Source organism: Aquarana catesbeiana, linkage group LG12 (genome assembly GCF_042186555.1).
Source record: "Aquarana catesbeiana isolate 2022-GZ linkage group LG12, ASM4218655v1, whole genome shotgun sequence".
In the NCBI taxonomy this organism is placed as follows: Eukaryota; Metazoa; Chordata; class Amphibia; order Anura; family Ranidae; genus Aquarana; species Aquarana catesbeiana.
Genome location: NC_133335.1, coordinates 109,285,750 through 109,313,506, shown reverse-complemented (window position 1 = coordinate 109,313,506; position 27,757 = coordinate 109,285,750). Strand labels below are relative to the sequence as shown.

At 41.5% G+C, this 27,757-nt stretch overlaps 1 protein-coding gene across 2 annotated transcripts in view; it reads left to right on the top strand.

Moving 5' to 3' along the window:
• CNTNAP1 (contactin associated protein 1) overlaps positions 1 to 27,757 on the top strand; it is a 668,106-nt gene that overhangs the window by 404,031 nt on the left and 236,318 nt on the right. For both annotated transcript variants that reach the window (XM_073608280.1, XM_073608279.1), the window contains 2 exons: positions 21,090 to 21,246; positions 21,486 to 21,613. In XM_073608280.1, the coding sequence (XP_073464381.1) occupies positions 21,090 to 21,246; positions 21,486 to 21,613 (285 nt within the window). The remainder of the gene's footprint in view (positions 1 to 21,089; positions 21,247 to 21,485; positions 21,614 to 27,757) is intronic.

Sequence of the window (27,757 nt, the reverse complement as noted above, 5' to 3'; positions counted from 1 at the left end):
GAGAGCCTCAAAACTGCTCCCTGAGACGGGGATGCGCGACGCGAGCGCAGTTACGTTGGAGCGGCGTCACGCACACCCGTCCCACCGGCACGGGATGCCTCACCGGCGGACTGCGCATGTCCGCCGGAGTGGCAACATGGAGGTAGTGGGCATGGATGTTGTGTTGCTCTGGTAACCTCCTGAAGTGCCGCCCAGCTAGAGGTGCTGGGCGGCTTTCCATACCGGGCAACCGCTAGTGGCGGACGCACCCAGGGAGGGCTTGAGGGAGGCAGGCAAGAAAGTATTAATACTTACAGAATTTAAGGATCTTAAAACAAAAAGTAAAATGTGCAATAAAGCTTATGAATCCTGTGTATATAGGAGTAAGCAGGGGACAGCAGGCATGGCACATGATTACAAGTTATTGTATACTCACGAGTGTTTTGTATGGATGGTTATCTATAGATGGGCAAAGGGACTGGTTCTCTTATGCAATTTTCTTTCAAGGGCTATATAGTAGCAAACATAATACAAGTTGTTATGGGTGCATTATGATATTTTTTAGTGGAATACATGACATTATTCATTTAGCTTGCAAGTTAGCTTATGAGCTAATAGCTACCGTGAGTACAGAGCAGATAAATAATTCATGATTCATAATTCATGTACAAATAAAGAATCAATTTGTTCGTTGTAACAATAAACTAATAGACATTCACACAGGATTTAACAAACTATGGTGTTGTTATATTAGTACTATTAGGCTGTCTGCGTATCAGCGCACACGTACCCCTATTAGCATTTACTGAATATGATGGAACCACTATGTTAAAGAGGCCAAAAATGAGGCAGTAAAAGTTCAGCTAATATGGTGGAAGAAGAAAAAAAAAAAAACGTACGGGAACCGTATGTGCAATCGGTCAGACAGCCCAAGAGTTTACAACCTATATAGCAGATACAGTATTATTTCATAGTGTTTGAACATAGTTAAAGATGTAAAATAAGTACAGATAGAGAACGAATAATGCTATTAATAAAGTATAGATAGTCTGGTGATTTAGTGTGTTAGTGTTTTATTTCTCCATTCCACCGGAGTTGAAACCTTCGAGGAATGGTTTAAAACACATAGCATCGTTGAGGCCCGGGGGTGAGGTAGCCTTCAGTAAATAAATCCATTTAAGTTCTCTTTGGAGTAAGATTTTATTCCAGTCCCCCCCCTAGGGCTAGGGTGCACCTGATCCAGAATTAAAAATTTAATTCTGGGGAATTTGCCGCCATGTACCAGGGAGACATGGCGACCCAGGGGGAGATCAGGATCAGATGTTTGCATCGACACTATGTGTCTGTATGCTCTTTTCCAAAATTCCATTTTGGTTTTTCCTATGTAAAAGCAGCCGCAGTCGCACTGGAGTAGATAAACAACTCCAGTGGTTCTGCAGTTTGCAAAGTGCTTTGGATAGAGTTTTTTCCCATTGGGCAGAACAGGGTTCTTTTGTGTTAACATATATCCGCAATACCGGCAGGAGCCACATGCGAATGTTCCTTTATATTTGCAGTGTATTTTGGTTGCTTCATTTTTAAATTCACTGCTCACTATTTTGTCGCCAATAGATGTGGCTCTCCTGAATGTAAACTGAGGTTTATGTGGTATCAGATGGCCTAGGGATGTGTCAAGAGTTAATAAGTGCCAGTATTTTTCAACTATTCTTCTGATTTGACGGTGTTGTTGATTGTATGTTGTTATGATGCGTAATGAGTTGGTATCTTTAGGTTTAAGAGTTTGAAAAAGTGCACTCCTAGGTTTGTCCATTACTTTGTTGAAAGATTTTTTCAGAGATTTGCGTGTATATCCTCATGCTAGTAGTCTATCTCGTAGGTTGGCAGCTTCCTTTAGGAATGTGTCATTATCTGTACAATTACGTTTGATTCTGAGGTATTGTGAATAGGGTATGGAATCAATGAGAGGTTGGGGATGGAAACTTGCCGCATGTAATATGGTGTTTCCTGAGGTGGTTTTCCTAAATAATTTACTGGACAGTCTGCCTCGTTCATTTTTGTAGATTTCTATGTCTAAGAAAGTTTCCCGATTTCTGTCAGAAGACATAGTGAATGTCAAGTTAAAGTCATTCTTATTCATTCTTAGTACGCACTGCTCGAGTACATCCTGGGGGCCATTCCAAATTATTAAAATATCGTCTATGTAGCGATACCAACCCACAATGTAGTTGGTATATTGGGTGAGGTTATCATCAGACAAAAAAGTTTTCTCCCACTCCCCCAGGTACAGGTTGGCATACGATGGGGCACAACATGTCCCCATCGCAACCCCCTGCACCTGGAGGTAGTGGGAGCCATTAAAGGTGAAAACATTGTGGGTAAGGATGTACTCGAGCAGTGCGAGCACGAATTAATTGTATGTGGGATCTGAATTGGGATTTTGTTGTAGTATGTGTCTGATAGCTGCTAGTCCACGTTTATGTGGAATAGAGCTGTAAAGCGTCTCTACGTCAATTGTAACCAGAAGTGCTTGTTCTGGTAGATACAGCTGATCCAAAATCTGTAGGAGATGACTTGTGTCCCTAACATAAGACGTTAATGAAATTACGAATGGTCTTAAGTATTCGTCAACTAGTTTGCTAGCATTGTCGCTGATTGAGCCAATGCCTGAAATAATTGGCCTGCCTGGAGGATCTGTCAGGCTTTTATGTACTTTTGGGAGTGTATAAAACGTCGGGATCTTGGGAAAATTGTTCCTTATAAAGGTCCAAGTGGATTTAGTGATTGTGTTGTTCAAAAATGCCGAATCTACAAGCATGTAAAATTCTCTGTTATATTTTTCCACAATGGAGGCTGGCATACGACGGTACCAGTCCACATTGTCGAGGATTTTTTTACAAATGTTAATGTAGTGGTCATTATTCAGGACAACTATGTTTCCTCCCTTGTCTGATGATTTTATGGTGATTTTATTATTAGAGAGAGATTAGTGCATCCGATTCTTCTGGGCTTAAATTGGAGGATCCCTTCATTTGTATTTTAAGTTTGTCTAAATCATTATTTACAAGTTTCAAAAAGGCTGCCACATTTGGGCACGTGCTGGGTGGTGGACATAGGTCGGATGTTTTCTTTAATTTTGACATTATTGGATGGGTCCGATCGTCCACATCCAATTTTTCTACTGATTGTAAAATTTGAGCGAGATCTATTTGATCAATCAGGTCAGTTGTATCGCTCTCCTCTAGGAGAGCAATTAACTGATCCAAGGCTTGATTTTCTTGAGGAGTGTAATTTGTTGTGGTATCCTGTTTTTGGTAGAGCTTTTTGAGGATTACTTTACGGACAAATAATTGAAGGTCTTTATATAGCTCGAATTTGTCTAGATTGTGATTAGGGCAAAAGTTAAGGCCTTTCTTTAAAACCGATATTTCACTCGTTGATAAGGAGTGGGACGATAAATTGATAATGCTAAGGTCAGAGTCCATGTGTATGGGTGTGTTAGAGTGAGTTTCTATAGTATCATTTGTGTATAAGTGTTCAAGTTGGGTGGGGGTGGTTTGACACCTGCCAGTACTTGGTCTAAAAAAGATGAGTCATTACGGCTCTGTACATGAGTCATTACTCCTGTGCATTTGTCGTGTCCTGATTTGTCGGGGGTGTGGATTGCTGTGTTGCATGGTGGAGTGTGGACACATTGGTGGATTTGTCAAAGGGTGCAGAAGTAGTGTGTGAAGATATAGGTGTCCTTTCTGAGACCTGTTTTTTAGATTTGTGATCTTGTGTAGACTCGCCTTGAAATTGGCGTTTAGTACCAAGTGTGGATTTTGGTTTATAAGTGATTGGGGGAAGGGTATGAGATGAGGGTTTGGTGGCATGAAGGTTTGATGTTGTGTTGGTGTTTCTATTGATATTCCTGTTTTGATTCCATTTGTATGCCTTCCCAGTTTCAAATGCATTTTTGTCTCTCTGAGATTTTTGTTTTTTCTTAATAAGGATATCTTTATTAAAGGATTCCAAATGAATCTTGAGTTTTTTCTCTTTATTTATAACAGAATGGTGTGTTCTGAATTTTTTTAGATGTTCACAAATTTTAATAATTTCCGTATCCAGTACTTTGGTTCTTTTTGTATATTCATTAATAAGCGTTTCCATAAAGCTGCGTGAACATGTTTGTAATATGTTTTCCCATGTCGATTTGAAGTCCGTGTCCAGGTCCTCCAATGTGGGGAAGATCTGGACACGGAGTCCCAATGGGTTGATGTTATTTTTTATATAGTCCTGAAAAGATTTGATGTGCCAGAAGAAGAGAGACTTCTTCTCTAGATTCTTAGAGAGTTTAAAAAACAGAGAGGATATCTCTGCTTCAATCTGTTCATTATCTCCAAATTTGTCCAAGTATTTTTGCATTAGTGATTCCCAGTCTTGGCCCACAAATATGTTCTCAAAGCTTGTATTCTCCATTTCAGAAGCCATCAAAGAGTTGTAATATTCCTATATAATTTTCAAGTTTATCTCAAGATAAAGAGAAGTAATTTCTTGTGGGAAAAACAAGATTGTCCCACAAAATAACAGAGTACATCTAACCTAGGATTACTTAGTCGAGCGGGGAGTGCTATTTTCTACCAAAAAATTGAGTCATAAAGGAGAGTGACTAGTTCTCCTAGGTTAAAAAAGGGGGCCGTGCCACATCCAAAATACTTATCTGAAGAAAAGAGGGGGTTCCCCTGAGTGGATTTTACCGGCACTTGCACAAAGTATATATAAAATGGGAGAATGCACATTCATGTGTAAGATAAAACAATGTTTATATTTATTCAAAAATTGTCATATTAAAAACAGTGCAAACATTTGCAAACAACAACAACATTATATAGTGGACATAATTCAAAAGAAATTTATGTTTGTTATTAAAAGATAACACTTATATGATGGAGTTCTTTTCAAGCCCAATGCGTTTCGGGGTATATTCTATTTCAGTCCTTCTTCAGGGGCATGGTTGAAAAGAAAGATTCATCTAGATTAAAGAAATATGATTGATCAATTGCCATATGTGTCTATATGCCAACAACCATTTCTAGGTTAAATGATCCATTGATCACTTACCTGTTGTGTTATCGTTGATTTTTATGCAAGGAAATGATGACAGTTGTAACAAGGAGCAAAGAGTGCTTACAGAGAAGCAGCTGGAGAGCCTCAAAACTGCTCCCTGAGGCTGACGAGTGTTACCAATCAGCTGAGTGCGATTATCACGCCAGCTGATTGCAGCTCGTCCTATATATAGATTGGCCCCACTCATTCCCAGCTCAGGCGTTGTACCTGCCGGACGCTGGGATGTGTGGGTGGCCAAATTGAAATACTGTCTGAGTCAAGGTAAATCAATCCTTTTTCTAAGCCCCCTTTAAATGTTAGACCTGTTCCTCTGTTCTATAAAATTACTCACTACTTGTGAAATATTCTCTCTGCTTATCATTATATATATACATATACTCTTTGTTATTTCGTAAATTTAAAATTACTGTAATATTAGAGTCTCTACCAGAGGAACCTGCAGTCTCCCATCTATCCATAGACACATTTTTTAATTTTGTACATCTTTCTCCAAACCTTTAAGCATAGCGATGGTATTAGATCACAACCATTACTATGTTGAAAAATATATAGATCAGAGTAATGGATATGATGCGAGCTTGCAGTATAAAATAAAATAAATATACAACTCCCATGAATCCATTTTCATTAGTTAGAATGGTATACCAGGATTGTTTTAAAACCCACAAAAATTGGATTTTGAAGTGAACCATACCTAGGTATTACTAATACAATCAATAATATATATTAATAATATATATTAATTGAAAATTAAAATTCATTATTGTTCTTTTTGCTAAGTGAGAGCTTATTACTCATTCAAACTATGTGAACTTTTTATCTATAGGATTGTTCCTCTTTGCTCCAGTATACCGCTGTGGCCTGCATGCATCCGGGAGGGGCAGGGGTAGGTGAAGCTCTATGTATACAATACATCAAAGAACCTTCTTCCCTCTCCTTGGGGAAGTACTGTATATTTGATAGAGTACCCAGAGAACAGCATCTCTCTTCTCTAAACAGTGAACTAAGCGCCATCCCCTTCTCTGTAAGCACTCTTTGCTCCTTGTTACAACTGTCATCATTTCCTTCCATAAAAATCAACGATAACACAACAGGTAAGTGATCAATGGATCATTTAACCTAGAAATGGTTGTTGGCATATAGACACATATGGCAATTGATCAATCATATTTCTTTAATTAATCTAGATGAATCTTTCTTTTCAACCATGCCCCTGAAGAAGGACTGAAATAGAATATACCCCGAAACGCGTTGGGCTTGAAAAGAACTCCATCATATAAGTGTTATCTTTTAATAACAAACATAAATTTCTTTTGAATTATGTCCACTATATAATGTTGTTGTTGTTTGCAAATGTTTGCACTGTTTTTAATATGACAATTTTTGAATAAATATAAACATTGTTTTATCTTACACATGAATGTGCATTCTCCCATTTTATATATACTTTGTGCAAGTGCCGGTAAAATCCACTCAGGGGAACCCCCTCTTTTCTTTAGATAAGTATTTTGTATGTGGCACGGCTGCCTTTTTTAACCTAGGAGAACTAGTCACTCTCCTTTATGACTCAATTTTATGGTAGAAAATACCACTCCCCACTCGACTAAGTAATCCTAGGTTAGATGTACTCTGTTATTTTGTGGGAAAATCTTGTTTTTCCCACAAGAAATTACTTCTCTTTATTTTGAGATAAACTTGAAAATCATATAGGAATATTACAACTCTTTGATGGCTTCTGAAATGGAGAATACAAGCTTTGAGAACATATTTGTGGGCCAAGACTGGGAATCACTAATGCAAAAATACTTGGACAAATTTGGAGATAATGAACAGATTGAAGCAGAGATATCCTCTCTGTTTTTTAAACTCTCTAAGAATCTAGAGAAGAAGTCTCTCTTCTTCTGGCACATCAAATCTTTTCAGGACTATATAAAAAATAACATCAACCCATTGGGACTCCGTGTCCAGATCTTCCCCACATTGGAGGACCTGGACACGGACTTCAAATCGACATGGGAAAACATATTACAAACATGTTCACGCAGCTTTATGGAAACGTTTATTAATGAATATACAAAAAGAACCAAAGTACTGGATACGGAAATTATTAAAATTTGTGAACATCTAAAAAAATTCAGAACACACCATTCTGTTATAAATAAAGAGAAAAAACTCAAGATTCATTTGGAATCCTTTAATAAAGATATCCTTATTAAGAAAAAACAAAAATTTCAGAGAGACAAAAATGGATTTGAAACTGGGAAGGCATACAAATGGAATCAAAACAGGAATATCAATAGAAACACCAACACAACATCAAACCTTCATGCCACCAAACCCTCATCTCATAACCTTCCCCCAATCACTTATAATCCAAAATCCACACTTGGTACTAAACGCCAATTTCAAGGCGAGTCTACACAAGATCACAAATCTAAAAAACAGGTCTCAGAAAGGACACCTATATCTTCACACACTACTTCTGCACCCTTTGACAAATCCACCAATGTGTCCACACTCCACCATGCAACACAGCAATCCACACCCCCGACAAATCAGGACACGACAAATGCACAGGAGTTGAGCCGTAATGACTCATCTTTTTTAGACCAAGTACTGGCAGGTGTCAAACCACCCCCACCCAACTTGAACACTTATACACAAATGACACTATAGAAACTCACTCTAACACACCCATACACATGGACTCTGACCTTAGCATTATCAATTTATCGTCCCAATCCTTATCAACGAGTGAAATATCGGTTTCAAAGAAAGGCCTTAACTTTTGCCCTAATCACAATCTAGACAAATTCGAGCTATATAAAGACCTTCAATTATTTGTCCGTAAAGTAATCCTCAAAAAGCTCTACCAAAAACAGGATACCACAACAAATTACACTTCTCAAGAAAATCAAGCCTTGGATCAGTTAATTGTTCTCCTAGAGGAGAGCGATACAACTGACCTGATCGATCAAATAGATCTCGCTCAAATTTTACAATCAGTAGAAAAATTGGATGTGGACGATCGGACCCATCCAATAATGTCAAAATTAAAGAAAAAATCCGACCTATGTCCACCACCCAGCACGTGCCCAAATGTGGCAGCCTTTTTGAAACTTGTAAATAATGATTTAGACAAACTTAAAATACAAATGAAGGGATCCTCCAATTTAAGCCCAGAAGAATCGGATGCACTAATCTCTCTAGCTACTAATAATAAAATCACCATAAAATCATCAGACAAGGGAAGAAACATAGTTGTCCTGAATAATGACCACTACATTAACATTTGTAAAAAAATCCTCGACAATGTGGACTGGTACCGTCGTATGCCAGCCTCCATTGTGGAAAAATATAACAGAGAATTTTACATGCTAGTAGATTCGGCATTTTTGAACAACACAATCACTAAATCCACTTGGACCTTTATAAGGAACAATTTTCCCAGGATCCCGACATTTTATACACTCCCAAAAGTACATAAAAGCCTGACAGATCCTCCAGGCAGGCCAATTATTTCAGGCATTGGCTCAATCAGCGACAATGCTAGCAAACTAGTTGACGAATACTTAAGACCATTCGTAATTTCATTAACGTCTTATGTTAGGGACACAAGTCATCTCCTACAGATCTTGGATCAGCTGTATGTACCAGAACAAGCACTTCTGGTTACAATTGACGTAGAGACGCTTTACAGCTCTGTTCCACATGAACGTGGACTAGCAGCTATCAGACACATACTACAACAAAATCCCAATTCAGATCCCACATACAATGAATTCGTGCTCGCACTGCACGAGTACATCCTTACCCACAATGTTTTCACCTTTAATGGCTCCCACTACCTCTAGGTGCAGGGGGTTGGGATGGGGACATGTTGTGCCCCATCGTATGCCAACCTGTACCTGGGGGAGTGGGAGAAAACTTTTTTGTCTGATGATAACCTCACCCAATATACCAACTACATTGTGGGTTGGTATCGCTACATAGATGATATTTTAATCATTTGGAATGGCCCCCAGGATGTACTCGAGCAGTGCGTACTAAGAATGAATAAGAATGACTTTAGCTTGACATTCACTGTCTTCTGACAGAAATCGGGTAACTTTCTTAGACACAGAAATCTACAAAAATGAACAAGGCAGACTGTCCAGTAAATTATTTAGGAAAACCACATCAGGAAACACCACATTACATGCGGCAAGTTTCCATCCCCAACCTCTCATTGATTCCATACCCTATTCACAATACCTCAGAATCAAACGTAATTGTACAGATAATGACACATTCCTAAAGGAAGCTGCCAACCTACGAGATAGACTACTAGCACGAGGATATACACTCAAATCTCTGAAAAAATCTTTCAACAAAGTAATGGACAAACCTAGGAGTGCACTTTTTCAAACTCCTAAACCTAAAGATACCAACTCATTACGCATCATAACAACATACAATCAACAACACCGTCAAATCAGAAGAATAGTTGAAAAATACTGGCACTTATTAACTCTTGACCCATCCCTAGGCCATCTGATACCAAATAAACCTCAGTTTACATTCAGGAGAGCCACATCTATTGGCGACAAAATAGTGAGCAGTGAATTTAAAAATGAAGCAACCAAAATACACTGCAAATATAAAGGAACATTCGCATGTGGCTCCTGCCGGTACTGCGGATATATGTTAACACAAAAGAACCCTGTTCTGCCCAATGGGAAAAAACTCTATCCAAAGCACTTTGCAAACTGCAGAACCACTGGAGTTGTTTATCTACTCCAGTGCGACTGCGGCTGCTTTTACATAGGAAAAACCAAAATGGAATTTTGGAAAAGAGCATACAGACACAGAGTGTCGATGCAAACATCTGATCCTGATCTCCCCCTGGGTCGCCATGTCTCCCTGGTACATGGCGGCAAATTCCCCAGAATTAATTTTTTTTTTTTTTTTTCAGTGAAAAGAGTTTTTTTTTTTTTTTTTTTTTTTTTAAACAGAGTTTTATTGAATATTTAGTGCATACAAAAAGGAAAAATTAAGGATTACATTGTCATGTTGATACTATAACAGTATTGTAATTATTGTCGTTGAAATAAAGAAGAAAAAAAACGATATAACATTACATTTAGACATTTCTGGCGTATCCTGTCATTCAAGGTATACATATTTTGTTTATAATATTGTCCATCAATCCTTATATCTGGATACCCCTGTATGATTGCACAATTGCATTAGACACAGGTAGAAGATTCTTGAAGCCATCTATCCCAGATCTTACTGTATTTTGCTGGACAACCTCTATTGATATATATACATTTCTTGTATGGTAATGTGTTGTTTATCTCCACCTTCCATTCCACCATTTTGGGGACCTCTTGTCTCATCCACTTTTTGGCTATAACCTTTCTTGCTGCAAAAAGTGTTTCATGCAAGAAGGTTTTCGTATATTTGTCAGTCATATCTGGAACTATACCCCAGAGACACTGTTTGGGGTCTAGGGTTAAGGGGGAGCCCATCGTGTCATGCAAAAATGCCACAATTTGTTCCCAAAAGCCTTTTATTTTAGGGCATGCCCATATAAGATGGAAAAAGGTACCTGTCTCTCTCCCGCACATCTGACATGTGGTGGATTGTGTGCGCTTGTATCTTGCAACTCTGAGGGGTGTGAGGTATGCCCTATGGAGAATATAGAGCTGGGTCAGACGATCCGAGAGTTTAGGGGATACAGTCTTACATGCCTCCAATACCTCCTCCCACTCCTCATCCCCCACTGGTCCCACCTCCCTCTCCCACCTTGGTTTAAGACCATATGCTATTTTGGTAGCTATAGGGGTTAAGAGCAAGTTGTAGAATGCTGAAATCAATTTTTGAGGGTCTGTACTTTTTATTATGGCAATGAGTACATTGGGAGCAGGGCTAGGGCAGGAGTCATGAAATTGTGATTGTGTTGCGTGACGGATTTGTAAGAATCTATAAAACATCTGGTCTTGTATTGTAAATTCTTTTTTGAGTACGTCAAAGGTTTTAAGTTGTCCATCTTTTAATATATGATGTAGGTAAAATATCCCCTGTGTGGACCATATAGATGAGTCCTGTATTTTATTAAATTCCTGAAGCTTTTTGTTGTGCCATAGCGGCGTGTAATCGTTAAGCTGTGGAATATCAAGTCTGAAGGTTGCTAAATTCCATATTTTCCTGTAGTGATATATTATAGTATGTCTTCTATCTCCTAGTTCCATCTCACCTTTGTCTGTCGCTATTGCATATATCGGGTCTTTGGTGTATTGTGCCCACTTGGGGCATATGAGCGTAAGAAATCTCTCGCTGTCGGTTTTGTCTAGATGAAAAAGCTGTAATAACTGTGCTGCAATGTAGTATAAATTAAAGTCGGGTAGAGCTGTGCCACCTAGATCAGTCGGATTTTTGAGGGCTTGCCATGCCAGTTTATGCCTGTTATTTCCCCACACAAATGACTTTAAGAGGGACTCTAAAGATTTAAAATGTTTTAAGGGTAAATAAACGGGGGTGTGCCATAGAATATAGAGTATTTTGGGTAGTAGAATCATTTTAATTAAGTTTATGCGTCCCCAGATCCCCAGTGGCAGCCTGGACCAGACCCGTATTTTATTTTTAACTAGGGAAATTAGAGGGGTTATATTTAGGGATATGTAGTCTGCAGGGAATCTGGTTATATGAATCCCTAAATATTTAATGACATCTACTCTTTGTAGTGGTAAGCTGGATTGGGACTCTGAGGGTGGGAAACTATCAATTGGCAAAATTTGGGATTTGTCCCAATTGATTTTTAGACCTGAAAATATTCCAAATTGTTCTATCGTGTGGAGTGCATTACGTAATGATGTGTCCGAGTCTGCCAGGTATAAAAGTGTATCATCTGCGTACATGCTAATTTTTTCAATCAGAGAGCCCACCTTAAGTCCCCTGATCTCTGGGTTTGCTCGGATGGACATCGCCAATGGTTCAGCCGCCAGGGCATATAGGAGTGGGGACAGGGGACAACCTTGTCTCGTGCCTCTACTGAGGTTGAATGACTGAGACGACCATCCATTAGCTACCACTCTGGCCCTGGGTGCCTGGTATAGAAGTTGGACCCATTTGATAAATTTTGGTCCAAAGCCATAGCCCTCCAAACATCTCCAGAGATACCTCCACTCCACCGAGTCGAAGGCTTTCGCTGTGTCTAAGGTCACAACCACTCGTGTACCCACTTGCTCATGTGTAGCCTGCAGGTTGATGTATAGTTTCCTAAGATTAAACGAAGTGTTGCGTCCAGGCATGAAACCAGCCTGGTCCGCGTGTATTAATGTCAATATCACCTGATTGAGTCTAATCGATAGAACTTTGGCAAGTATTTTGATATCAACCTGTAGGAGTGATATCGGTCGGTAGGATTCTGGAAACCCCAGGTCCTTACCGGGTTTAGGGATGAGGACTATTGTAGCCTCTGTCATGGAGGGAGGTAAAGTCCCAGTTTCAAATAGGTAATTATATAATCTTAATAGTTTAGGGGTTAGTAATTCGCTGAATTGGGAATAGATCTCTATTGGAAGTCCATCTGAACCAGGGGATTTGGACCTAGCGAAGCTAGCCATAGCATTTGATATTTCGTCTAAGGTAAGTGGGGCTTCCAATAAGTCTACTTGTTCTTCCGTTAACTGTGGGAAGGATATCTTTTCAAGAAAAACAGACATGAGGTGGGTCTCAGTGGGGGCTGCCGTTGTGTATAAATCTGCGAAAAAATCTCTAAACATTGAAGTTACCGTAGGTGGGTCTGTTATTTTTTTGTCCTCCGGGACCATGCAATGTAATAACCACCAGGGGTCTATCTTCGCTGTGGACCAGGTACGCAAGTAACTTGCCTGCCTTTTCCCCATATTCAAACATTTTTTGCTTAGAAAAAAAAATTTTTTGTTTCGCTTTCTGGTACTGCAGCTGATTAACCACTCTAGTCTGTAATTTAAGTTGGTCTACTGTTATTGATGTCGGGGTGTTGGCATACTCTCTTTCTGCAGAGGACAGGTCCTCCAGTGCCTTACCGAGGGCACCAGAAGAGTCCATCTTAATTTTATTAATTGCCTTTATCAGTGTGTGTCTAGCAAAGAGCTTAAAAGAGTCCCAGACTGCGGGTGGTGATGCTGACACATCATTTTCTAGAAAGTATAATTTCCATTTGTCTATGAGCTCATCATCTTCTGGTAGAAGAGATAGCCAGAATGGATTCAAGCGCCATGCTCGTGGTGGTTTTGCCACTGGAATACTTAATGTAATCCAATAGGGGCTATGGTCCGACAGTACTCTAGGGCAGAACATTGCCTCCGATAGTCTTGGGGTCAATCTGCGGGAAATAAGTATAAAGTCTATTCGGGACATAGAGCCCCGAGATGCCGAGAAACATGAATATGACTTGACCAGTGGGAATTTGTGTCTCCATGTATCTATTAGGTGGAAGGTGGAGATAAGTCTGGAGAACCTAGTTTCTGTGGGAGCACCGGGTGTTATTGATGTTAACTGTAGCCTGTCTAGTGCCGGGTTCAGGGTAACATTAAAATCCCCCAACCAGACCGCCGCTATATTTGGATGTCGGGTCATATATGATATGCCTTCCTTGACTATAGATATGTTAAATGGAGGTGGTACATAGAAAGCCATTATAAGCAAAGGCTCCCCATATACTTTGGCATGAATAAATACATAGCGGCCATTCGGGTCAGTAGTTAGCTCACACAATTCAAAATGTACTGATTTAGCAACTAATACAGAAACTCCCCTAGAGTGTGATGTGTGGGTAGAGTGGTACGCCCAGCCAACCCATGGTCTGCGGAGCGCCATCTGCATGCTTCCCTCGATGTGGGTTTCCACTAGTGCTATTATGTCAGCGTGTTGCTTCTTCAGAAATGTGAAGACTGCTGCGCGCTTAAATTTCTCACGCAGACCCCTCACATTCCATGTCAAAAATTTCAAAGATGCCATATGCTAAGCAGTTTAATCATTAATATAGCATTTGTATAGAACAATTTGCGCTTTCTGCACAAGGTATACAGAGTATTAATTTTCAGAGATATCTGACTCAAATACCAGTGAAATGGTACATAGATATTCTCCCATAGATCTGTCATATATATCGTTACCTGTTTTCTGTTATAGGTATGCACATTCAAAATTAAACAAACTAAGAACTTTTGAACCCCCACCCCCCTCCCTGCCCTACACTGACCCCAACTTGTGCGGGCGTAATCCCTAAACTGGTTGTTATCTGGGAAACATTCTAACTTCCTCCTGAGTAGTGGAATGTAGATCAATTGGTTCAGCCTCCGGATACTAAATAAAGTGAAAAATATCAACCATATCACTTGCAAACCATGTAATACTATCTCTCGATCTTCTTGTTTCCATCTATTTGCAATTGTTAAGTTCCGGATAGAGTTCCAATGAACATGTTGCTGCTTCCCAGAACTGTGGGGGGTAAAGTCTCGCTGCACGGTACATGTTGACTGTAGGACTTCTTCTCACTCCAGAGCCCCGGAGGGTAATGTGACTCTTGTGCTGTAGATAAACAGGATTTGTGCTTTAAATTTGCACTGGTAGGAGAATTTTTCCGGTCTCAGGCACTTTATCAAAGGAACTAGATCAATCAGCTTGTTGAGGGTTAACTCGTCGTTCCAACCAGGAGATTACTTCCTCTGGGTCCTCGAAGAAAACCGCTCGCCCTTCATGCTCCACCCTAAGCCGGGCTGGAAAAAGCATTGAGTATTTATATTGCAGATTTCTTAGCTTACGTTTGGCCTCCGTGAAGCTCTGACGACGGCGCTGCACCTCTGCCGAGAAGTCTGGGAATATGGCTACCTTGACATTCCGCACTGGGATATTGCCCTTCTCTCTTGCCATTCTCAAAGCAGTGTCCCGATCCTTGTAATTAAGGAGTTTAGCTATGAACGTGCGGGGAGGAGCTCCTTGTGGAGGGGGTCTTGCTGGCATGCGATGTGCCCGTTCCACCGCAAACATGGGGGAAAACACCTCTCTTCCATAAGTATTGATCAGTAGTTGCTCCAAAAAGGTAGAAGTGTCCTTACCCTCCGACCCCTCCGGCAGACCTATCAGGCGTATATTACATCTTCTCAGCCTATTCTCCATATCATCTTGTTTTAAAAGGAGTTGCTGTATTTGCCTTTGCACGCGGTCTGAGGATGTTTGCAAGGGTGGGATAGCATCCTCCACCTCTCCCAGTCTGGTCTCAGTTTCTTTCACTCTTTCCCTGAGTTTTTGAAAGTCCTGTCTGATAAGAGAAATATCCACCTTGACCTCCTCAATTTGAGCTGTGAGAGAGGTTCTGCAAAAGTTGATTGCTTCCAGGAGTTTGTCAGTGTCGCCCGCAGTTCGTTCTCCTGCTCCAGCTTTCTCGGTTGTTCCCTCCTCCTCCATATCTTCTTTTTCTGTTCCTGTCCTGCGGTATTGCTCTAGTTTTGCTGCCGCTGCCTTTTGTGCCTTGGATGGTGACATTGTACGGAGGCCCCAGATGGAACCCAGAGACCCTGCGAATTTAGTATAGCACCCCGACTTGTTGTTTAGTGAAAGACGAACACTGTCTCAGGCCCTGAGGCTCTCGGGGGTTAAGGATTGGCCTTATTGTACTGTGCAAATGTTATTTTGGGACTATGTCCCTCAGGATATAGGGGATTCCAGTGAGGGTTGTCCGGTGGGATATACCAGGGCTGTGGTTATGCAGAGTACATAGGCAGGGAGGGGAGGTGTGCCAAGATGGCCGCCGTGTACCTTCTATAAGCCTAGGCCGCAGTCCGGGCCGGGTGTAATTTTCGGCCTTCTCGGGGTCCCCCCTGTCCAGATAAGCCTTGTTTGTCTTGTCTCTCTCCCTGGATGAGGTGCCTATAAACAGGGTACCTTTTTTATCAGCAGGCAGTTCGATTCAGGGCCGGAGGAGCGGAGGACCAAGATGGCCGCGGCCTCCAGGAGTAGGCCGAAGCCGCGGTCTTGCCTAGTTGCGGCCACCGTGTGGGAGATCGCCGCTCCGTTCGGGCCGCCGTGGGACCAATCGCTTCAGGAGTGCGCTCAGTGTGTTTCCCAAGCTACAGGGATGTGATGCAGCCGATTTTAGAGCACATAGAGTCCAGGATGGAGAAGATTGAGGATTAATGAACGGAGCTCTCTAGGAAGACGTCCTACTCCATGCTGTGCTAGGCCACGCCCCCCAGAATTAAATTTTTAATTCTGGATCGGGTGCACCCTAGCCCTAGGGGGGGCGACTGGAATAAAATCTTACTCCAAAGAGAACTTAAATGGATTTATTTACTGAAGGCTACCTCACCCCCGGGCCTCAACGATGCTATGTGTTTTAAACCATTCCTCGAAGGTTTCAACTCCGGTGGAATGGAGAAATAAAACACTAATGCCGCGTACACACGGTCGGACTTTTCGTCTACAAAAGTCCGACAGCCTGTCCGACAGACTTCCGGCGGACTTTCGGCAGACTTGCAGCAGACTTTCTAACGAACGGACTTGCCTACACACGACCACACAAAAGTCCGACGGATTCGTACGTGATGACGTACACCGGACTAAAATAAGGAAGTTCATAGCCAGTAGCCAATAGCTGCCCTAGCATGGGTTTTTGTCCGTCGGACTAGCACACAGACGAGCGGATTTCGGGTCCGTCGTAGTTACGACGTAAAGATTTGAAGCATGTTTCAAATCTAAAGTCCGTCGGATTTGAGGCTGAAAAAGTCTGCTGAAAGTCCGGAGAAGCCCACACACGAACGGATTACCAGCCAGCTTTAGTCCGTCGGCGTCCGTTGGACTTTTGTAGACGAAAAGTCCGACCGTGTGTACGCGGCATAACACACTAAATCACCAGACTATCTATACTTTATTAATAGCATTATTCGTTCTCTATCTGTACTTATTTTACATCTTTAACTATGTCCAAACACTATGAAATAATACTGTATCTGATATATAGGTTGTAAACTCTTGGGCTGTCTGACCGATTGCACATACGGTCCCCGTACGTTTTTTTTTTTTTTTTCTTCTTCTTCCACCATATTAGCTGAACTTTTACTGCCTCATTTTTGGCCTCTTTAACATAGTGGTTCCATCATATCCAGTAAATGCTAATAGGGGTACGTGTGCGCTGATACGCAGACAGCCTAATAGTACTAATATAACAACACCATAGTTTGTTAAATCCTGTGTGAATGTCTATTAGGTTATTGTTACAACGAACAAATTGATTCTTTATTTGTACATGAATTATGAATCATGAATTATTTATCTGCTCTGTACTCATTGTAGCTACTAGCTCATAAGCTAACTTGCAAGCTAAATGAATAATGTCATGCATTCCACTGAAAAATATCATAATGCACCCATAACAACTTGTATTATGTTTGCTACTATATAGCCCTTGAAAGAAAATTGCATAAGAGAACCAGTCCCTTTGCCCATCTATAGATAACCATCCATTCAAAACACTCGTGAGTATACAATAACTTGTAATCATGTGCCACGCCTGCTGTCCTCTGCTTACTCCTATATACACAGGATTCATAAGCTTTATTGCACATTTTACTTTTTGTTTTAAGATCCTTAAATTCTGTAAGTATTAATACTTTCTTGCCTGCCTCCCTCGAGCCCTCCCTGGGTGCGTCCGCCACTAGCGGTTGCCCGGCGTGGAAAGCCGCCCAGCACCTCCAGCTGGGCGGCACTTCAGGAGGTTACCAGGGCAACACAACATCCATGCCCACTACCTCCATGTTGCCACTCCGGCGGACATGCGCAGTCCGCCGATGAGGCATCCCGTGCCGGTGGGACGGGTGTGCGTGACGCCGCTCCAATGTAACTGCGCATGCGCGGTAGGGGCGGCGCCGCGCATCCCCGTCTCAGGGAGCAGTTTTGAGGCTCTCCAGCTGACGAGTGTTACCAATCAGCTGAGCGCGATTATCGTGCCAGCTGATTGCAGCTCGTCCTATATATAGATTGGCCCCACTCATTCCCAGCTCATGCGTTGTACCTGCCGGACGCTGGGATGTGTGGGTGGCCAAATTGAAATACTGTTTGAGTCAAGGTAAATCAATCCTTTTTCTAAGCCCCCTTTAAATGTTAGACCTGTTCCTCTATTCTATGAAATTACTCACTACTTGTGAAATATTCTCTCTGCTTATCATTATATATATACATATACGCTTTGTTATTTTGTAAATTTAAAATTACTGTAATATTAGAGTCTCTACCAGAGGAACCTGCAGTCTCCCATCTATCCATAGACACATTTTTTTAATTTTGTACATCTTTCTCCAAACCTTTAAGCATAGCAATGGTATTATATCACAACCATTACTATGTTGAAAAATATATAGATCAGAGTAATGGATATGATGCGAGCTTGCAGTATAAAATAAAATAAATATACAACTCCCATGAATCCATTTTCATTAGTTAGAATGGTATACCAGGATTGTTTTAAAACCCACAAAAATTGGATTTTGAAGTGAACCATACCTAGGTATTACTAATACAATCAATAATATATATTAATAATATATATTAATTGAAAATTAAAATTCATTATTGTTCTTTTTGCTAAGTGAGAGCTTATTACTCACTCAAACTATGTGAACTTCCCCTTCTCTGTGAGCACTCTTTGCTCCTTGTTACAACTGTCATCATTTCCTTGCATAAAAATCTACGATAACAGGTAAGTGATCAATGGATCATTTAACCTAGAAATGGTTGTTGGCATATAGACACATATGGCAATTGATCAATCATATTTCTTTAATTAATCTAGATGAATCTTTCTTTTCAACCATGCCCCTGAAGAAGGACTGAAATAGAATATACCCCAAAACGCGTTGGGCTTGAAAAGAACTCCATCATATAAGTGTTATCTTTTAATAACAAACATAAATTTCTTTTGAATTATGTCCACTATATAATGTTGTTGTTGTTTGCAAATGTTTGCAGTGTTTTTAATATGACAATTTTTGAATAAATATAAACATTGTTTTATCTTACACATGAATGTGCATTCTCCCATTTTATATATACTTTGTGCAAGTGCCGGTAAAATCCACTCAGGGGAACCCCCTCTTTTCTTTACAAAAACAAAATATAGGTAACATTGTTAAATTAATCATGCCTATAACTACTCCAATATAATTTACTAATATATTTGGAATTATTGTTAATATGATTATTTGTAATGCACCATTTCTGGTTCATAATATAGTCTTAAATGCACATAATGTCATAAAAAGAGAAAATAAAAACTATACGTTTTTCTGTTTATCTTGAAACCTGACCCACATTCTTCTTAACATAACATTGGCCTTCTTGGTCAGTTCCTTATCTATCCGGCTGACATAAAGAGAATTTATTATTTGGGAGAGATCAAGATAGTATACTTACAACTTTCTTACAAGAATCCTCTTTCAAAAACCACGAACTCAGTTTAACCTATTTAAAAAAAAAATAGGAACAAGATGGCTTCTGAGTTGTTCAAAAAAAATATGAAAAATATATGATATGCAGAGGCCTTAGGAATTAATTTCTTTTAACCCCAATAGTCCTGACAAGAGCACTGTCATGACTCTGACCCAGAATGATCAGAATACTGGCCTAACTTGTAGCAGAGTCCTATGAAACTGAGCGCAGATCAGGTACACATACTTACCATATGCCATTGCCCTGGTCCCAATATATAGCATGGAACACCAAGACAATACTGGCCTGATCTTAAACATTTAATCCCAGAACACAGATAACTGACATTGGTGAGAGTGCACACCAGAAAGGAAAACTGGGAAAACCTGTGCTTGTTGGACTGGAGGTATTTCCAATACTTAAAATATCCAGCAAGAATTACCCAGGGTATGTTGGTGGACTGGAGAAGATTCCAGGATTTCATATATCCGGTATGAATCTTTCAGCAGCTATTATTGATAGAAATTCTTCCAAATGAATAGAGAACAGCAGAGCTGAAGATTTCCAGAATTTGAATAGTTCAGAGTTCTAAGAATGTGTGTGTCCCTCAGTGGAAGAATATCCATATCTCAAAGGCTCCATATCTGCTCTTCTCAATAGATTAATAACAAAAACTCACAGTCCTCCCATGGCAGAAGGTAGTGATAACCTGTTTAATACTTATCATTGATATCTTGATGTATTTTTTTTTTAAATAAAATTATTTTATTGTATATAAAAACATATAACATACACAGACATGTAAGAACATAGAAAAATAAGTCCTGATGTACCTTCAGCATGTACCCACACAGGGGTGACATCTCAATGTATTTTAACATGTGGGTGTTCAGGGGTGTCATCCATTAGGTGTATTACCAGGGAAGAATGCTTTACAGTTCGATTTTGGGGAAAGACTACAAGCATTAAACTTTTTCTGTCTGGAGAAGAGACACTTGAGAGGAGATAGGATAGCGATATACAAATACCTTACTGGTGAATCTAGCATAGGTATAAAACTTCAGTGGGAGAGAGTTTAAAAAGACACGCGGCCATTCTTTGAAACTGGAAGAGAAGCGGCTTAACCTTAAACTGCTTAGAGGGTTCTTTACTGTCAGAGAGGTGAGGATGCGGAACGTCTTTCCACAAGCAGTGGTATCAGCAGGGAGTGTTGATAGTTTAAAAAAACTTTCAGATGGCCATCTTAACCATCGCAACATACAGGGACATGGCATTTAATATTGACATAAACTCACACACAAACACACACCACAGGTTAAACTGGATGGACTTGTGTCTTTATTCAACCTTACCAACTATGTAACTAGTTATGTTTATTTTTGCAACAAGGGGTACAAAGTGGTATCAAATTTCAAATGACAGAATCGGACACAATGTCTTACTATAATTATACTGGACATTAGCCTTACTAGTAAGGTGTGTTTTTGTAAAATGTTATCTCCTTCTCCTGTTGTAGTGATACTGTTGACTGTTCCCATATTGTTCTCTTTCAGTGGGATTGCCTTTCAGCTTTTGGATGGGAAGAAATAATGAGAGACATTTTTACTGGGGTGGCTCCAATCCCGGAATTCAGAGATGTGCTTGCGGCATTGAGAAAAGATGTGCAGACACAAAATTGTATTGTAATTGTGATGCTGATCACCTTCAGTGGTAAGTGAAAATATATTTCTATTAATCAGAAATATTCTTACAAGCCGGTTACCTCTGATATAATTGCATAGACAGTTGACATGTATAATAGGTATTGCAATGATCACTTAATATTTCTAAACATTTATTGTACTGATTTCAGTTATGGTTGACAGTCCTTCAGCTGATATCCTTTCCAGTTGTGTAAAAAATATATGAGGTTGAATATAATCAATAAAACTAATATAACTTTCTTTTAGGAGATATGACAGAGGTTTATTGACTTTCCGTGATCATTTACCAGTGACCCAGGTGGTTGTCGGAGATACCAACCGCACTAGTTCTGAAGCTTGGTTTTTAGTTGGACCTCTGCGTTGCTATGGAGACAGTAAGTAAAATCTTCCATATTCAAGAATTAAGATATGTTCAGCAATGTTCATTATGCAGCAGGTCTCCCCTGGTTCATCAAGCCTTTGCAAAAAATGTAACTAAGAGTAATGCTTGGTCCTAGTTTGTCATTGTTTATTTTGACATTGCCCAGTAAATGGAAGCAAAACCTTTGCTGTCCTCCAACTTGTGAAATGCTTGATGCAATAGACTAGGGGTAGGCAACCTGGGGCCCTCCAGCTCTTGTGAAACTACATTTCCCATGAGGTATTGCAAGGCTGGCAGTTACAATTACTCCCAGAGGCATGATGGGACTTGTAGTTCTGCAACAGCTGGAGGGCCCCAGGTTGCCTACCCCTGCAGTAGATTATCCTGTAGTATGTACCATTATGATCTGACAAAATCAACACACTAATAAATGCAAGTATAGCATTGTCACACTTTTTCCAGTTTTTCCATTGAAGGACACTCCCAGATAGTGAAAACAAAATGGAAGCATAACTGAAGGTACCCTGATTTTTTAAAATTGTTTTGGATAATTTAGGGAAAGTGTAGCACTTTGTTTAGGTTTTTATAGTCTGTGTCCCTGCTGGGGAGATCTACCCTCCCTAATTGTGTTGGTGACCATTGTCCATGGGATAGAGAGTCAGGTGAATTCAACATTGTTCAGCTGTCACCAGAACAGGTGGTGAGAGGAAATCTTCCAATGTGCATAACAATTTTCGCTTACTGTGGAAAGGTTTCCTTTCACTTACACAGAAAAGTGACAGCAGAAAAAGACTGAGTAGTCCATCGAGTCTGCCTATTTTTTTTGTTTATTTATTTTTCATTAAGCTTGTTGCAGGACTATAGACTATACTATACTATGTTTATCCCAAGCATGTTTGAAGCCATTTACTATTGACTGTCTCACTACCTCTGTTGGTAGTTTTGAACTTTCCTCCAGTTAAATGGGCATAAAACCCCCTCTCTGCTATAGGCCTCCAGTCAGTCATAAGCAGTGTCAAATGAGCTGTGTCCGTCAATTAACTCAGAGAAAGGGATTTTACGGTGAGTAACAAAAAATACTGTTTCCTCTTATGTTCATTGATGGACACAGCTGCTTCTTCTTTATTTATTACCAAACATGGATGTCTCCAAGCAGTGCCACTACGAGTGGTGGGCAAACCAACTAATGGAGAAATAACCCAGGGAAATTTTCCAACACTTTGAACCCCCCCAAGGGGTGCCTGAGAGCCCAAAACAGAGAGTGCAAAGCCACCTCCTTAGGTGTGACAGCCAAGGACACAGGGAAGACAGGACAATGTGCTCATTAAAGGTGAAATCCAACGCCACCTTCATAAAAAAAAGAAAGGAGGGTCAAAACCCCACCATGTCCCTGTGCAAAACCAGATGAGGCAGCATACAGGACAAAGCCGCCATACCAGACATGGCAGCCGACACTGATACCCACAGCGCTGAAGGGATAGCGACATGGAAGGCAACTTTCTGCAAGAGTGTGAGCAAGGGAATAACCCAAATGCTCTCAAAGGGAGGCTTCAGAAGAGCCGACAACACCAAATTCAAGTTCCACACGGCAACAGGGAACACATAGGGGGGCACCACATGGGGAACCCCTTGACTGAAGCTGTGGACCAAAAAATGCATAGCCGAAAGTAGCCAAAGCAGAGACTTGTAACTTGATCATACTCAAGTAAGCTTCTGATTCAGATACATTTGCAAGAGGACCAACACCTGAGCCACCAAGAAAAAGCAAAGATGAAACCCCAGGGCTTCTCACTAAATGACATAGGCCATCTAGTTGTGAGAAATCTTCCGGAAGGTAGACTTATGAGCCGACTGAAGCAGACAACTCCCTGTCCATCTGAACCTGGCTCACAACAGCCAGGCCGTCAAGCCAACCACGGTAAAACAGGGTGGAACACCGGCCCCTGGGACAAAGTCCCCTCGAAGATATCCCTCGCAGATGGGAATGTGCAGGTAAATGTCCTTCAGGTCTACAGATGCCCAAAAAGAAATATTCACCTGGTGAAGGGAGGCCGCAACCAAACAAATGTATTTCAGCGTGAACTTATGGACCCGCAAGGCCTTGAGATCCAGGATCACTGTTCCTCTTGGACTGTGAACACATAGGATAAAACAACCACTCTGACTCGGGCAGCAGGACAGTCATTCCACAAAGAAACAGATCTTGCACAGCCCCATACAGGGGGCTGTTAAGAGCTGCAGATTGGAGGGAAAGAACTGATTTTCGTTGACCAACTTGTTGGGAAAAGGGGGAAGTCTACGTGCCCGGAAACCAGCGAAGGTGATGCTCTTACCCCCTGGGGGTGAGGGCAAAACTTGAGGCTGGGGAGGACCTATCCACGGGCTTAGAGGGCTTCTGGGGACAGGGACGTTTGGCGCCACCCAAGGGTGTCCTGAAAGGCTTGGAACCCTTAGTTGAGTACCCAGGGGAACGGGAAAAAAAAAAAACACTTGAGAACCAAGAAGCTTGGTCCAGCCTTCTAGCGTTGTTCCTTCCCTTCTTGGTCTGAGGGAGAGAGGTACTCTCGCCACCTGTAAAAAATCTTGATAATACCATCCAGCATAGCCCCAAACAGCTGGACTCCCTGAAAAGGCAGATCTGCCAAGGCTGGTTTAGAAGTCTGGTCAGCCGATCAACATATGAGCCAAAGGACCCACCCAGAGCCACCACCGAGACAAAGTGTGGGAGACGTGGGGCCATGCCAATGAATGCGCCACAAACATACTACAGTCCAAGGACCAACCGGTCTGCAAGTTCCACATATGCTTGAGGGATTTGTCTGCAATCCAAGGATTGTCACAAAACCCTTTGCCCATTCGGTCAGCGTATGAAACACCAGACCGTGGCCAACCCAGGCCGGAGCACAGATCCCACACTGGCAAAACAGTAACCACCTCTGCCCTGCAATCTGCAGGGTCATTAAAGGAGGCAGATTCCGCCACTAGGATCACAGTTGCCTATGAAGCCAGGAGATAGACTATTCCTCCAGTGGTGGATCTACCTATTTCTTCAGAATGGTATCCTCAAGGGGTAGCATACTGCAAATTGCCTAAGGAGCACCTCGGACAACCACCATCATGTATACAAGTATGCTGAAATATGTGGGGTAAGGGAGACCCCACAGTCTGAGCCGGCTGGTGAGCACCAATGAGACTGGCACCCCAGCAGATGCCTCCATCGAGACCTCCGAAGGGAGCTCATGGGTCCCATTATGCGTCCAGGACAGGTGCAAGTAAGAGATTACAAGGGTGGTGAGAGTAAAAGGTGGAGACACCAGGTGAAACAATGGAAACCAAAACCAAGATTATGCCTATATAAACTAATAGTGAAAAGTAGGTTGAGCAAGTTACCTGATACTAGCCAACAAAAATCTATGTCCTAATGATACAGAGATGAACCATGTGGGAAGATTGAAACCACTAGAGCAAAACAGTCTCCCGAGGACGGGGCCTATATGGGCACACCAGCCAACACACGTCCACCAACGTCATTCTGGATGTGCAAAGAGGGGAGGGTGGCGCCATCAATCAGGTGGTCAAAGCGTCCAAAAATGGCGCCCAAACCAACCCCCCATCCAGCCGCCAGATGGGAGCAACAGCGTTGGTGAGGACACGATGATGCGAGGGCATCCACCCGCCCCAACAGAGAGGGGGGATTAGATCCCACGTCGCTGCTCCCGGAGCTATAATGTAAGCCATAATGATCAAAATTAAGTTTCACTTTTTGAATTGAATTACTAATATAAATTAACTTTTTGATGATATTCCAATTTTTTGAGAGGCACCTGTGTATGTGTGTATATATATATATATATATATATATATATATATATATATATATATATATATATATATAGTGCTGGTAGATTTTCAATCTACCGCTTATAGGTAAATTTAGTGGCTTATCTGTTTCATACATAGTCAGATTTAGCCTCTGTTCCAGTTTGGTTGTGTTGCATGTAGTTTCACACTGTGCCTGTGGGTGTCGTTGTCGCCATGGGTCGGTGTTGGAAAGACAACACGTTAAAGCGTATGAGTGCTCTTCTGTCCCGGGGATAACTCGGTGGAGGTGGTCCTCCGAGTTGCATTCTAGGAGAGGGTATTTATGAGACAGACGCCATGTTTTAGAGTCTTTCGTTCCACCTGCTGGCCCTCCTGGCCAACAGGTATGTGTTAGGAGTACTACTGCGTGGTCCTCCGACCGGGAGGACCACGTTGCTGCAGCGTGTGGGTGGGCCCAGAAGCCTGTCTGGGGCCTACCACAGCGGCGAGGGAATGGTCCTGTGCTGTCTGTCCTACGGGAAGAAGCTGGACAACTGAGAAGATCCCAGGGGAGGACCCTTCATGGAAGGATCATGCAGAGTGCTGGTCTGGAGAGGGGCCTGGTGACTCAGTTGGAGGACACATCCTAAAGTTAACCAACCACATAGTACTGCCGGGTCGGCTTAAAGGTTCTAGTGCTGTGTTTGCTATCCATCGTAAACCATTACATCCTGTGGTAGAGGATCGTACGGGTTTCTATTCCATTCAAGTCTGTGGCAGAGACTTTTGTTCGTGCTGCATACCGGCTGCTAGGTTAGTGAGAGAAACCTATGCGGGCGGGCAAAGATTCAACTCTAAGAGGAAAGTACATTCATCTACAAGATTCCAATTCCTAATACTACACTAAGAAAAGGTATTTGAACTTCCCTGCAACTCTCCTTGTACCTCTTTCCTGCTACTTCCTTCAGTTACTCTTTATTAAAGCATTGGAAAAGATACTCAAGTGTCCGGTGCATACACTGTCTGGTAATAATCTCAACGGGACCCTAGACCCGGTTCTGGTGAAATTGAGGTAACAAAGGTGACGGTAACAGCCCGCTTTAAACCAGCAGCTCCACCGTGAGTTATTACTACATATATATATATATATATATATAATATTTATGGTCAAAGCCCTTCAACCGGGGCAGATATGAACTACATAAACACGCCACAAGACTCACAACATAACATAGACCTGAAGTGTGCCCTGGTCTGCTGGCGGGTATACCAAAAAGGGAGCATACTCAAGATAAATAATGGATGACTGTGGAGAGAAATGTGCTGAGAAGTGCCCTGAAAAAGGGGAATGGGAGGGAGGGTATCACGCATTGTAACCAGCAATGACCACAGGTGAGCGGTCTGCTCTTAAATACCCCCCCCGAGCTCCTCCCATAAATTCAGGCCACCATACTGCCCTTTATATATTGTAGAGGGTCAGCCTGGGGCAGGGTTAAGGAGGGGTTAATCGAAGAGGGCAGGTACTTCCCCTTCAGACCTGCTTATTGTCAGCTGGGCTGAAAGTGTCAGAGAGGAGCTGTTTGAGTAGGAGAGAGAGACACAGCAGCACGCTGTGTGAAAATGTCCATTGCTGGATGGTGTACCTGCTGGGTGAGCTTAACCACATAAAGACTGTAGCTCTGATTGGAGCCATGAACTATTACCTGTAAGCCTGTGTGCTGCTGAACTGTTAGCTGTACCTGTGTGCACAACCGTGTGACAAGACAAGTCTGTCTTGTCTTATGTTTATTTTTGCCATTTTGCTGAATAAAGCAACTTTTATTTTTACTGGACTGTCTCTGATCCAGCTGTTCACCCCTCTGATCCCCTACAATATATATATATTTATACACACACACACACACACTGTATATCATATGGGAGTGTAAATATGCATATTTTTTTCTATGTATTATTATATTATCTCATCAGATTAGAATGTCAATTTATCATTCATGGGTGCATGTTTTCTGTCTGTACGCTTAATGGATTGTGTTACGAAAATCATTGTTGCACATTGTTGTTATATATACAACTGTTTCCAGATATATCTTTTCTACTTTTTTGTATCTAAATTTTTCATTAAACACCACTGAAGAAGGGGCGTGGCCTGACACAGCATGGAGTAGGACCTGTGGACTCAGAGCTCCGTCCATTACTCCTGCTAAACTATTAATCCTGGACCTATAATACGTATTAACTGGCTAGACTACATCCCTGAGACACCTGTGACAGCTGGACCTGACTCCTGAAGCAAAAAGACGCACGGTGGCCGGAACGGAGCGGCGATCACCCGCTCGGTGGTAAAAAACTAATC